This window comes from Hyperoodon ampullatus (assembly GCF_949752795.1).
Source record: "Hyperoodon ampullatus genome assembly, chromosome: 10".
NCBI lineage: Eukaryota > Metazoa > Chordata > Mammalia > Artiodactyla > Ziphiidae > Hyperoodon > Hyperoodon ampullatus.
In genome coordinates this window covers 83363207-83376962 of record NC_136923.1, presented here as the reverse complement: position 1 = coordinate 83376962, position 13756 = coordinate 83363207, and the positions used below count along the sequence as shown (strand labels likewise).

Genomic DNA, 13756 nt, shown 5'->3' with positions numbered 1-13756 from the left:
TTAAATAGCAAAAACAGAAACAAAGCCACCATGACAGGTCAAGAGTGAAACCACAAAGAAAGCAAGAACCTTCTTGGGAATTCCCTGGCTTTCCAGCGATACGGACTCCGGGCTTCCACTGCAGGGGGCTGGGGTTCGGGAAGCTAAGATCCCACAAGCCGCAGCACAGGGCGCCAAAAAAAATATTCTTTTTTCTTCATCTTACTGAAACTTTTACAATCAGAGCCTAATATAAAGCTTGACTCACATAGTTTCTGTTAAATATTTATTAATTTAAATTAATTGAATACATTTTTATTTAACCTAGTAAAATAGATATTTTAAAAATTGAAACAATCTAAATGTCCTGGGAAACTAGTTAAATAAGTATGATACATTCATGCCATAAAATATTGTGTAGCTGTGTAAAATAACAAGGATGTCCTTTAGGTACTAATATAGATTGTCTCCAAGATAAATTATTGTTACCATTTATGTTAAAAAGGGAGGGAGGGTAGGGCTTCCCTGGTGGCGCAATGGTTGAGAGTCCGCCTGCCGATGCAGGGGACATGGGTTCGTGCCCCTGTCCGGGAGGATCCCACATGCCGTGGAGCCGCTGGGCCCGTGAGCCATGGCCGCTGGGCTTGCGCGTCCGCACCCTGTGCTCAACGGGAGAGGCCACAGCAGTGAGAGGCCTGAGTACCGCAAAGAAAAAAGGGAGGGAGGGTAGATTAGTTCTCACATGCAGGAACTTTCTTGTGGGGCTCCCTCTAGTGGCACATATGCGGAAGGATTCAGAGAAAACAAGTTGGCTCCGGCCGGCTGGGCGATTTTCAAAGTATGTCATTTTATACCTTTTGGATTTGGAAACAGAAGCAAATGAACAATCAAATAAACAAATAAATAAGAACCCATTTTCAAAAGTTCAAGAGGGCTATATTATGTATTATTGTGGAATTATGCATTATTAAGTAAACACCACAAGAAGAAAAACACAAGAAGCAGAACAGGGCATGATATATATGTTACACATTCTCTGGAAAAACTTAGGCAGTACTGCTATTGGGTAACATCTAGGTAAGCTCCCATTTATTGAGTGCTTACTATTTCACATACGGATAGTGTGTTAATATACACATTAACATATTTATAGTATGTCACTTTGCATACATGACTGTGTACACGGCCTGTTATCAGACCTGGTGAGAGGTGTAGATCAAACGGAAATTACTGAGGAGAGTAAGAAACAGCCCAAGAATATTTGCAAGATCATATAACATACGCCACACAAAATTAAAGTAACTTTTAAGTGCTGAAGGAAATGACCAGCCTGACCAACAGCACAGGGTTGTTAGACACGTCCACACCATGCACCATGCCCAGCAAACCCCAGATGTTCCTATAGCCAGATTTCTGTAAATGGCAACTCCGCTGGCTTTGTTTTTGCTGGTGGCCCTGCCCCTTTCCCTTGTCCAGAGACCATGTCATCCAAGGGACTGCTCGCCCCAGCTCCAGAAATCCACCCCCTTTCCAAAGATGTGAGGCAGTCGAGGGCATGGAGGCAAGTGAGGTGAGCTCTTCAGAGGTAGGGGGTGTAATCGTTATAAGTGGTTTTGGTTGGCTAGCTCCTGACCCTCTCTCATCTTCTAACCCTCCACTCCACCCTGATCTCCTATCCAGCTTTTGACAACTGGACTAGTGCCAGACAATTTCAAGCACCCTACGACCCCCAAACCCTGTCCAGGAAAGCATCTTGCGCATAACTTTCTTACCTGAACCTGAATTTGAATATTGGAGGAAGAGCATCACAGGATATGTTAGGTTCTAGAAGGAGAGAATCCCCACAGGAGAGGAAGTCAGGGAAGCACAGAGACTCCTCTTCCCACCTCATTCATCCCTCCAGACCTTGACTTTCACCCTCTGGGCTTCAGAATAGCCAGCCTGCTTGTGCCCAAACTACAGCTGCCTTGCAGAAAAAAAGAATACACCACTCCCAGACTCAGCTGACTGGAGTCCATCCTTCTAGCCCCCCATGCTCATCTCAGACAAGAGCAGAAAATGTCTGTCCCTGTTCTGTTCCTAGCCCTTGAACGGTGCTGCCCAATATAATTTTTTGTGATGATGGATCTGGTCTATATTTGTGCTGTCCGATGCAGTAACCACTAGCTATATGTGCTACTGAGCATTTGAAACATGGCTAGTGCAATCAAGGAACTGACTTTTTAATTTTATTTAATTTAAATGGGCACTTGTGACTAGTGATTACAGTATTGGACAGCATGGCTTTAAATTGTCCATCCTGACTTTTTTTTTTTTGATGAGACATCCTTGTTTTAAGATTGGAAAACATATTTTTCAAACTTGGTGCTGATACTGGTCTCACTCTTTAGTGATTAGCTACGTCTGGGGATAAGGAGAAAGATCATATTCCCATCCCAGATCTCACTTTCCCCTGTGACACTGAGGAAACTGGAGAGTGATGCCCAGGCTGGGGGCTGTGTCCTGACTGCTGATCTGTCCTCAGTGCGTGCATTGATTGACAGCCGCTGACTTTGCGGATCTTGCTTTCTTCATGCTTGCCTCTTGGAGCACAGGTGGCCATCAACTCCTGACACCTGACTCGTGACTTTATATTTTTTTTAATGCATTACTTAAAATATATATATATATATGTATATATATATATATATATTTAGTTAGTTAGTTGCACCAGGTCCCAGTTGCGGCAGGCAGGCTCCTTAGTTGTGGCATGAGAACTCTTAGTTGCAGCATGTATATGGGATCTAGTTCCCTGACCAGGGATCGAACACAGGCCCCCTGCATTGGGAGCATGGAGTCTCATCCACTGTGCCACCAGGGAAGTCCCAACTCGTGACTCTTTGAAATGTATTCTTTGGGAGGGAGAAGTTAACTAAGTCCAAGCAACACATCTGAACATAAGGAAGGGTGTTTGGATTTGCGGTGGGAGAGAGGAAGGTCAGACATCAAGAGGAAAGAATGGCCTGGTAATGACAACTATGAGACCGTAGAAATAGGAAACCAAGTCTAAATGTTCCTTCCTTTTTAAAAATCCAACACAGATCCCTATCTTTTGGCTAATACCTGGAGGAGAGGGATTGAAGGGACCTTGCAGATTGCACTGACAAGCCTCAGCCTGAGGGCCGGTGAGTGATCTATCCCAACAGGTCAGATCCTAGAAGCCCCCTCAAAGGCTGGCCACCAGGAGAGAGTGGGGGAGGAAGCCCCAGTACCAGGCAGCCTCTGCTCCGTAGCTCTGAGGGGGTGGGGAAGGCAAACCCTGGTCATCCCCTGGCTCTGTAGCCCTTTTGTGTAAGTGCCTGGCAAGGGTAACGTGGGGCTGTGCCTGGGAGCACAGCTGCAACTCTGCTGGGGAGGAAGCAGGGCCAGGGCAGCTCTGCCCTCCCCGATCCTCCCCTGGGGCTTCTTCAGCCGTGGGGACAAGCACCCCGAGGGCCTCTGCCTGGCCTGACCCTGCTGCAGGGGCTCTCTTTCCCCACTGACAGTGGAGATGGCCAGTTTTTTGAGCTCCTCTCTGCCCAGCTGCCTCCCCTCCCTCCTCCTCCTCCTCCAGCTGTCTTCCATCTCTGCAGGTAAGATTTCTCTTTATTCCTGCCCTGGGGAGACCCTGAGAACAGAAAGGCTAGTTCCCTGGGCTCACCTCCTTCAACTCACCCTCAAGTTGCCATGCAAGTTACCTTTTTGAAACATAGATGTGCTGACATGGTTCCCCACAGATACCGCCAGTGCCTCCCTACAGCCTTCAGAAGGGGACCCAAATCCATCATGCGACCTTAACTCAGGGCTTTCTTTGAACTTGGTCTTACCTACCTTTCCAACTTTGCTTTCTCACCTATCAAACGGGAACTATCCTAATAACAGCCTCTTGGAGTTGCTGTCAGGGTTCAATTAGATAAGGTGTATATAATATGCTTAGTTGTGCCTGTCCCATGGTAAATCATGATAAATGTTTGTTGAGTTGTAGTGTCTCATCATGTTTGAGAGTTCTGTTTCACACTATCAGGCACTAATAAGTTTTTACAGAGGATCCCTGCTCTCCGAAGACAGATTCCCAATCTCAGGGAGCCGCCTAACAGAGAAGGCTCAGAACATATACTCCCTCGGGAAATGGTTGCAGGTCTAATGGAGAAACCAGCTTCATCCTCTAGTAGCTCCAAGTCTGACAAGGAGATATATCCCACAGAGGAAAAAAGACTGGGAACATGTACAGGGCAGGGTCCAGGAGCTGTAGAGAGGGCTGAAGATACATAGGAAAAGAAGAAGGAAGAAAGAAGGAAAGAAGATCCTCCACCTCTAGGGTGGAAGATCTCAGAGGAGAAGAATTTGGGACCAGGGTGTGAACAAATACAGAGGGCTGAGAAGTGATGGAGAGGTGGTGGTGGAGGAATGACCAAAGCAAAACCTCTAAGGGGAGAAGGAGGATCAAGTTGGCCAAGTCTGAACAGGTAGGCCCAAGGGACAGTTAAAGTGCAAGATGCTGGACCACATTCCAAGGTGGGACCTAAAGGCTGGGATGACCACATGCTAGAATGTTCTGTCCAGGGAACTCACGGTATCTCTATAACCAGAGACCTTTAAGAAAAATTGAGCTTCTCCCTGGCTCTAGAATTCTATTTAAAAATCAAGTGTCTTCTTCTTTCCCTGTTTTGAAGCAGCCCTTCCCATGAAGGGCTTGTTTGTCAAGGTTCGCTCTGATGCTCAGTTTCTTTTCTTTTGTGTCTTGGATAGGACAGTTCAGAGTAATGGGACCAGGGCAGCCCATCCGGGCGCTGGTGGGGGATGAAGCGGAATTGCCCTGTCGCATATCTCCAGGAAAGAACGCTACAGGCATGGAGGTGGGATGGTACCGACCCCCCTTCTCCAGGGTGGTTCATCTCTACCGAAATGGCAAGGACCAAGATGAAGAGCAGGCGCCTGAATACCGGGGCCGCACGGAGCTGCTGAAAGAGACTATTGGGGAGGGAAAGGTGACTCTTAGGATCCGGAATGTAAGGTTCTCGGATGAAGGAGGTTTCACCTGCTTCTTCCGAGATCATTCTTACCAAGAGGAGGCAGCAATAGAATTGAAAGTGGAAGGTGAGTAGTGTCTATAATAGTAGGTATTGTCTGTTGGGTGGCCAGGACCTCCCTTTGAGCCTTCAGTCATTCTCTCAATTGAGATGAGATCCTTCAACCCAAACAGTTCATTCCTGGGAATTAACTCCATAGAGATACGCACATCAGTATCTCTGGGAATTCATATGCTCACATTGTCTGTTACATCATTATTCTGTAATGATGTAAGGAAGCCAGAATCAGAGACCGTGCCCATGAGTAGGGAAGTGACTGAGTAAACACGGTTACCCATACAGTGAATATCATGCAGCCATTTAAGATTGTTTTAGGGCCATTCCAGACAGCTTGGAGGCATTTTACAAGGTATTGTTGAGTGATAAAAGCAAGCTACAGAATCTAGGGAACAAAACCAAAACCTTACGTTTTATATATCAGAGAAACATATAAAGATATCCATAAGAAAGTTAATATGGTTCACTTTGGGGGAGACAAGGGAGGATGGGGTGTAATCCAACTAAAAAAGACCATAATTTTATCCATATCATCATATTTATCCATTTATATAAAAGTGTATATATAACATGCACATTTGTGGGTATGTATAGAGAAATTTAAAATTTTTTTAAATAGAAAAAATGAAAAATGTAGGCAGCAAAATCCAAAATAATCAATTTGTGATTATTTTGTGCTACTAGAGGGGAATATGACTTACCTGAAAGTTAATCAAAGTATCCAAGTGGACCTTTTCCTTTCTTGTTTTGCTTTGGATTGTCTTTTCATTTATTTGTTATAAACAAGGGCCTTATTCCTAAGGAGTCAAACTGATCAAATCCTATTACAGTGAATTCCTCAGTTGATGTGTTTGTGGTGTTTTATTAGATGAGGAACATTATTAAACAATATATTCCTGGTAAACGTAGTTGCAAGGAATTAAACAAGTAGAACTAATGTCTGAATATAATCATAGAAAGAGATGTTACTTATAGATTTTACCTCCACTGCTTCCTTTCTCCAGAATTTCGTTTGTGGTATGTTTTATGTGAGGGATGACTTTGAAATTTATTTTTTTGTTTTATCCGCGAGGGGTTAAGACACCGACAAGGGGGGGAGATTTGAAAGTTAATTGCTATTTAATTGAGGAACAAAAAAATTCTGAGGCCTGGGCCTCAGGTCATTTCCCTTCCCTCCTCCCCACCTGCAGGGCAAACATCAGACAATTGATCACTTTTGTATCTCAAGGGCCACTGTTGCAGTACTGGGACCAGAGGATGGCATTGTATGCAGGATAACAAAGCCCTATTTCTAGAGATGGATCTCAGGGATGTGAAAACAGCTTTGTGTGTCACAGAATGTTCTTCATACAGCTGTTTTTTGGGGGGGGGGGGTTTACCTGCAAGGAAGTCTGATAGTGAGGATCTCTCCAGTTTTCCGATTTTCCTCATTCCTGTTCAGTAGCTTCCTGGCTCAATAACTGCCTCCCCCAGTACATCCCCACCCCACCCCAACAAGCAAACAAACAAACAAATGAACTGCCCGGGGAGAAAGTTTTCCTTTGGGTGGATTTCCACATTCCAACCCTCTTCTCCCTTCTCATAATCTGCATGCCTAAGAGTCTTTTAAAAAAGAAAGTTTTATGATGGACCACCCACCTAGCATGAGGATCCAGGAAGCTGAGACAAATTTAGGACTGAAATGCAGTAACTATGTGATTGCCAAGTTTCAGGTGTAATTACCTCCCCTCTTTCTCTAAAGAGTTTCTAATCTCCCCTTCCAACTTTGTATTTTTCTTGTCAGTTTTGTGATTTTATTACTAGTTGTCTCTAAACCTTTCTCTAAACTCTTCATTGTGAAACTTTAAAACATATACAGAAGTAGAGACATTATTATAATAAGCCTCCAAGTTCCCATCACCTGACTGCAACAGTTATGACCCAAGGACAGGCCACCTGTTTCACTGGACCCCACTCACCACCATCCTCCCCAAATGAATTCCTCCGGCAAATCCTAGGCAGCATTATCGTGTCATTGCTAAATCCTCAAAACTGTATGTCTCAAATAGAAAAACTCAAAAACACAAAAAACCAAAACAAAATCATAACCAAAATACTATTATTACATCTTTAAAATTTAACAAAAATCCTTAACAATACCCAGTCTGTGTTCACATTTTTATGATTGTTTTATAAATATATTTTTACAGTTGGTTTGCTTGAATCCAATCCAAACAAGATCCACAGGTTGGTATTCGCCCTGTAGAGTTTCCCATGGTCTAGATTTTGCTGATTTCATTCCCATGTTGTTTAATACAGTGTTCCATACCCTTTATTTTCTGTAAACTTATAGATTAGGATATGAACAATCAGATTCAGGTTTATTTTGTCAAGCATATTTCATAGGTGATGCTATATAGTTCGTTCATATCACTTTACATCAGAAGTCTCATAATGTCTCTTTTTCTCTTTTTGTGATCCTAACCCTTTGTTAAAATATAAAAGGTGTACAAAAAAAGGAACTAAAATATGTAATTGTTAAACCATGTTGCTCCAGGTAACTTCCAATGAGAACTTTGAAAGTAGAGCTGGCTGTGTTTTCTCCTGGGGAACACAGTAACAGACAAGAGCCTGAAACCGCAGCTTCAAGGATGGTATTTATACCTAAGAAACCAGTTTGATGTTGTTTGCTGTGATTTAATGCCTACCCTGATAGCAGTATCTTTATCTAGCCCCCTAACGCAGAGAACAAGATGAAAAGGGCCGGCCCTGCACATTGAGATTATACAGGGAAAGCTTTGGGGCACTGAGCCGACTCGAGAATGGGCAATAGATGGCACCAGAGAGCCAAAGGTCATCCCCTGTCTCTTTATCTTTCCCACTCCATGTCCACTCAGTTATTTGGCGGATCCTACTTTCTCAAAAGCTCCAGAAGAAAGGTTCTTAACTTTTCTTTGTGTCATGCACACTTTTGTCGGACTGGTAAAGTCGATGAACCCCTTCTCAGAAGGATATTTGAAATGCAAAGAACATACTTGTACTGAAATACAGTTATCAAAATATTAAAGTAAGATATGGGGTGGCCCTAATAATAGTGTCATTTCAAAATGAACATAAGTGATATTTTGAGATTTCTGTACCGTGATATGAAAATATTTGTGATTTTTAGGGATGACAGAGTCTCAGGTTCTGTTCATATGGTTGTGGAGTGTTGCCTACAAACAGAATTGAAAGAAACACTAAATTTCAGCTTAAAGTTTACTGAAAATATGTATTTTTTTTCCTATTTAAGTTCCCTTGACTTCCTACACCGCCACCACCGTCCTAGGCTCATGTGGTTTTTTTTGTTTGTTTGTTTGTTTTGTGGTACGCGGGCCTCTCCCTGTTGTGGCCTCTCTCGTTGCGGAGCACAGGCTCTGGACGCGCAGGCTCAGCGGCCATGGCTCACGGGCCCAGCTGCTCCGCGGCATGTGGGATCTTCCCGGACCAGGGCACGAACCTGTGTCCCCTGCATTGGCAGGCAGACTCTCAACCACTGCGCCACCAGGGAAGCCCCGTCACGTGTTTTACTTTCACCATTACCATGGCCTCTTAATTGACTGCCTTCGCCCCCCTCCTCCAGTCCTGCAGTCAGTAAATCAGATCTTGGCTCCTCAGCATGAAATGCTTCAGGGTACCCCGTGACCTTGAGGATCAGATCTAAGTCCCTTTCGTGGTTCTCAGAACTCTCCAAGACTGGCCCAGTATACAGCCTCGACTCCTGTCATTCTAAACCACTGGCCCTTCCCAGAAACAACCACTTACTTTTCCTTTAAACCTAAGCTTAGGTGTTAGTTCTGAGTCATCTTCCTTGGCCCTGACTCATGGAGCCGTTGGGCACCGTGCTGGGTGTTGATGACACAGTGCTGGGCCCCCGGTTCTGCCTTTCAGATCCCTTCTACTGGATCAACCCTGGAGTGCTGGCGCTCATCGCGGTTCTGCCTGTGCTCCTCCTGCAGATCACTGTGGGCCTTGTCTTTCTCTGCCTGCAGCGCAGACTCAGAGGTACAGGCTGGAGGGTGGCGGGCTGGGGACCCTTCCCTGAAGTGCCTGGTCTCTTGGAGCTTGGTCAGCTAACGTTTATTTTTGAGGGACTTCTGGGTTCAGAACTCCATAATGACAAGTTTTACATCCTACCGAATGTAAATATCATTTAGATAATAGGACCTTTCATTTCCCTATGAGGTAGGGCTGATATATAATAGCCCCATTTTAGAGAGGAAGCAACTGAGGCCTGGAGTGGTTCAGAGATTTACTCAAGCTGGCACAGCTTATAAGTGGCAGAGCTCAGGCCTAAACCCCTATCTTCTGGCCCCTGAAACATACACAGCAGCTCATGCAACTGGGGGAGTGTGAGCTTCAGAATCAGGCAAGTCTGTGCTACTAGGTTTAAATAAAGATACTGTAAGTAAAAGTCCCTACCACATAGTAGGTGTTGTTTCCTCCTTTTCCATCCAACACTGAGGACACGGGTTCAACTGTCTGAAGCTCCTCTCTAGTGCCCAAGAGCTTTCATTTTGAGACTTCTCCCAGCCACCAAGCATTCTCAAAGCCAAAGCCCGCAGGGCCTCCAATTCTCCTCCCCCTCCCATTCCTAAGAGGATAAAGCAGCAAGGAGGGCTTGGAGTATATGAGGGGGGATATTGGTGGGATCTTCTCTTCCCTTGACCTCGTCCCAGATACTCAAGTTACCTCTTCTCCCACATGAGAAAGATCTTCAGCCCACATGGCTGAGCAGAAAGAACCTGATCAGTGGAGTTGGCCAGCCTGGGTTTAGATCCAGTTCAGACAATGACATGAACTCTCCAAGCCTCAGTTGCCTAGTCCGAGTCAAGTAGAGATAACACCCTCCCTCCTACAAGTTATGGGAGGATTAAAGGACATAGTGTTATGTAAAGCACCTAGTACAGAGCCGGTCACAAAGCAGCTGCTCAACTAAATGTTTAGTTCCTTCCTTCCTCATTCAGATGGGAAGTAGCTTTAGATTTACAAAGTGACAACCCAGCGGGGTGGAGTGACATTGTGAACTGAGAACCAGCAAGAAAAGGAGCAGAGAGCAGTGGGGGCGGTAATAAAACCTTAGATTGGCATTGGTGAACATGGCTGTCTACTGAGCTTCTCCGCTTTCTTTAACCCAATATTTAACCCAGGCAATAGCCAGGGAATGAGCTGAACTCCTGCTTTCAAATCTGGTGCTCTTCTCACTCTAAGGATGTTCATGGGCTACTGAGAAACACGCTGCACAAAGGCCCAAGGCAATGGGTGTGGAGGGGCCCCATCTAGTGCCTGAGCTGGAACTAAAAATGTCGCCTTTTTCTATTTTAGGAAAAATTCCAGCAGAGATAGGTGAGTTCCAGGCACCTTCCCTCCCCATGCCTCCCTCCAGGTCATTTTCTCAGACCATCTCTGCCTCTGTCCCAATACCCTGTGCTCCCTTCGGGCGGCAACTTCACTATTTAAAACTCCTATAACCAGTCATAGAGTCTCATTCCTCTTCCCTGCCTTCAGCCAGAGCAGAAGTAAAATCCTACAGCTTCCTTTCCTCCATCGTGCGTCACTTACAATTTAAAGTGACTAAATAACAAAGGCTCAGAGGAGAAAAGATAGTTTTGAGTGCCATACTAATAATCCCTTTCCATTTATTCTTTCAGAGAATCTCCACCGGACTTTTGGTAAGTCCTGGGGTACCCAGCCCCCCAGATCAGCTTGGTGCTTCACTCGGCTCCTGTTACCTGGGGACGTAAGGACCCCTGGCTTCTGGTTGGTTTCCTCCCTCTCTTGTTCTTTCTTTGAATGTCATCATCTGCACCTAGGATGGGTTAGATAATAGCAAACACTTACATTACGCTTTCATGTACCTGGCACTGTAACAGCTTCCCAAATGTTAACATTCTAGGAATTACAAGTACTTTATGTACATTACTTCCTTTTTCAGGAATTACAAAGGGGAGGTAAACAGATCCTTTGCACATCAACTTGATGTCTAGTTGGGGAGGTGATACATATACATAAATTAACTGGAGAACAAAGTACATATACATTGACAACTCACACAGAGGAATGAGTTTTCACAGTACAGAATGAGTAACTACATGTGACTCCTCAGGGAAGGGAAGGCATCTTGGGGGAAGAGTGAAGACATCAAACCCCACTAGAATGTTGGCCTGGACTTCCTGGTGGTCCACTGGTTAACTCTGCACTTCCACTGCAGGGGATGAGGGTTCAATCCCTGGTGGGAGAACTAAGATCCCGAATGCCATGCAGCGAAGAAAAAAAAAAAATAGAATGTTGGCCCTAGGACATGGTCTCTGTCCTTTTTGTTCACTGCAGATTGTCCAGTGCCTAATGACAATGCCTACAACAGAAGGGCACCCAAATATATGTTGAATGGATGTTGCAGAAATTATAAGATGGTCCCTGCTCTGAGCAGCCTTCCTGAACGGCCTCTCTTCCTGAGGCTGGAGGTGCCCCGGCTCCACGCTAGCATTTAATCAGTGTGCAGAAAAAACAACACACACAGTCTGCAACTCAAAGGGGAGGAACAGGATCTTTGTTTTACAGGATTCAAATAACAAAGGTCTTAACTTTTTGTACTCTTTGGCAATCTGGTGAAGCCTCATGGACCCGTCCCTTCCCAGAATGTTTTGAACTGTACGCATAAAATATAACACATAGGATTACAAAGAAAACCATTGTTTTGAAACAGTTTTCGAAATATAAACAAATTTGTGATAAAGTAACAAATTTTTCTTTAACAAAAATATACATTAAGTAATAAGATGTAGCAGCAGGTCTAATAATTTGGTGATTTCAAAATACTGACAAACAGTATTCTGAGATTTCTGCAACAACTCTGAGGGGAATGTGGTTTCTATTGGTGATAAAGTCACAGGTACTGCTGGTAACTGGTTTGTTAGCTACATTTTTAGCGTAAGAAAATGCTAAATTCAGTTTGAAGTTAGTGCAAATAAAAATGTAATGCTTTTCTCATTCAAATTCATGAACTCCCTGGACTCTATCCACAAACTATTTTGGAACCCAGGTTAAGAACCTCCCCCCTCCACCACCCAAAAGAAACCCAATAATAAATGGAGAGGGGTGGGTGGGACACAAAGGGGAACACATGTTAATCCTGTTTGTTCTGTGGCAAACGATTCAGATCCCCACTTCCTGAGGGTGCCCTGCTGGAAGATAACCCTGTTTGTAATTGTGCCAGTTCTTGGACCCCTGGTGGCCTTGATCATCTGCTACAACTGGCTACACAGAAGACTAGCAGGTGCAGTGCTGGGGCAGCAAACAGGACCACTGGGCAGCAGGGGATCAAGCCAGCCCTGAGTGGGAAACATAAAGAGGGTGGATGGAACCAGGGCTCAAGATTCAGAGCTGGAATTTCCTTCCTGCTCTGTCCACATGGCCAACTCCAGGCTCCTCAGAGAATTCATGAAGAGAACCACTTACTGAGATCTGTGGGGTCCCTTAGTGGAAAGGGAGGGGGGGTGACTATGAATTCCACAGGGAGGATGTGGGAGGAGTTAGTCATCTTCCACTCATCACCTATTTCTCTTTGTTTTCAGGGCAATTTCTTGAAGAGCTAAGTAAGTTTTCTTCTCTTTCTTATAAGCTGAGAGCAAAAAAAAAAAAAAAAAAAAAAAACAACAAGGAAACAGCAAGGGGAAGAGGGGGCTATTGAGGGATCAAAATCCCAAAGGAAAGGAAGGGCTGGTGAGCCTGGCTGGAGGGAGGATTCCTCCTCCACCTTCGTGCTCCAAAGCAAGAACCCCACTCCAGCTGGCCTCCTTTCTCGATTGTTCCCTACAGCAGCTGTCCTGGGCCTCACCTCCAAGACTAGATGACTCCACAGGGCCTTTCTTCCCCCTGGTGTGACAGTTTCATGATAGAAACTGTTGACAGCTTTTTCAACTTATTTTCTCCTCCTTCTAGGAAACCCCTTCTGAATGATGTCACATCTTGGCAGGGTGGAGAAGAGCCTGGTTGGCCCAAAGATTGGTCCTCGGGGATGTCGCATCCATCAAGTTGCACACTCACTGGCCTCTTTGCTGTGGGGACATTCCAATCTGTACTTGCAGGAATGCTCTGAATTCCAAATAGGATCAACTTCTCTTCTGTCATCTACTTTGTCTCTCCCTTTCCCCAGCTCCTTCCTTCCTCTCCCCCTTTATGCTGCCCACATATTTCTACTCCTTGGTCTATCTTCCATCTGGAAGTCCTCTCTGGTTACAGCCAGGCAGCTGCTCTTCTCTCCATCAGAGGGCACCTGTGCTGCAGAGTAACACAGACAAGAGGGTCTCTGCCATGAACTGGAGACCAGGAACCTCCGCACTGCAAATTATAGCACACCAACTTTGCAAATGGTGGTCGTTTCCTTCCAAGATCTCAGCCCTGCTGGGAAGGAGCAGGAAAAGTCCAAAACATCCAAGACAGCACCAAGTGACCTGCAGAGTGAGGACATGGGGAGCCCTAACCAAAAGCAGGAGATGGTGAGAAACCCGCAGAACACTGGCCAGAGCTCCATCTTGCCCCGGGCAGCCTACCGAGGTGCCAGGGGAGCAAGGGATGAGAACTGGGCCACACACTTGCTTTAAAACGCCTCCTTTCTACATCTGGTCCAGATGGGTCCCTCAGATTCTCTCCCC

General features: G+C 45.2%; 1 protein-coding gene across 1 annotated transcript; it reads left to right on the top strand.

Moving 5' to 3' along the window:
- Nucleotides 1-3508: 3508 nt before the first annotated feature.
- Nucleotides 3509-12792, top strand: MOG (myelin oligodendrocyte glycoprotein; the record flags this gene model as incomplete). Its single annotated transcript, XM_079713254.1, has 7 exons — nucleotides 3509-3590; nucleotides 4747-5094; nucleotides 8994-9107; nucleotides 10428-10448; nucleotides 10754-10774; nucleotides 12262-12378; nucleotides 12677-12792. 7 exons carry the CDS (start codon nucleotides 3509-3511, stop codon nucleotides 12790-12792), a joined length of 819 nt encoding a protein of 272 aa, XP_079569380.1.
- Nucleotides 12793-13756: the final 964 nt, after the last annotated feature.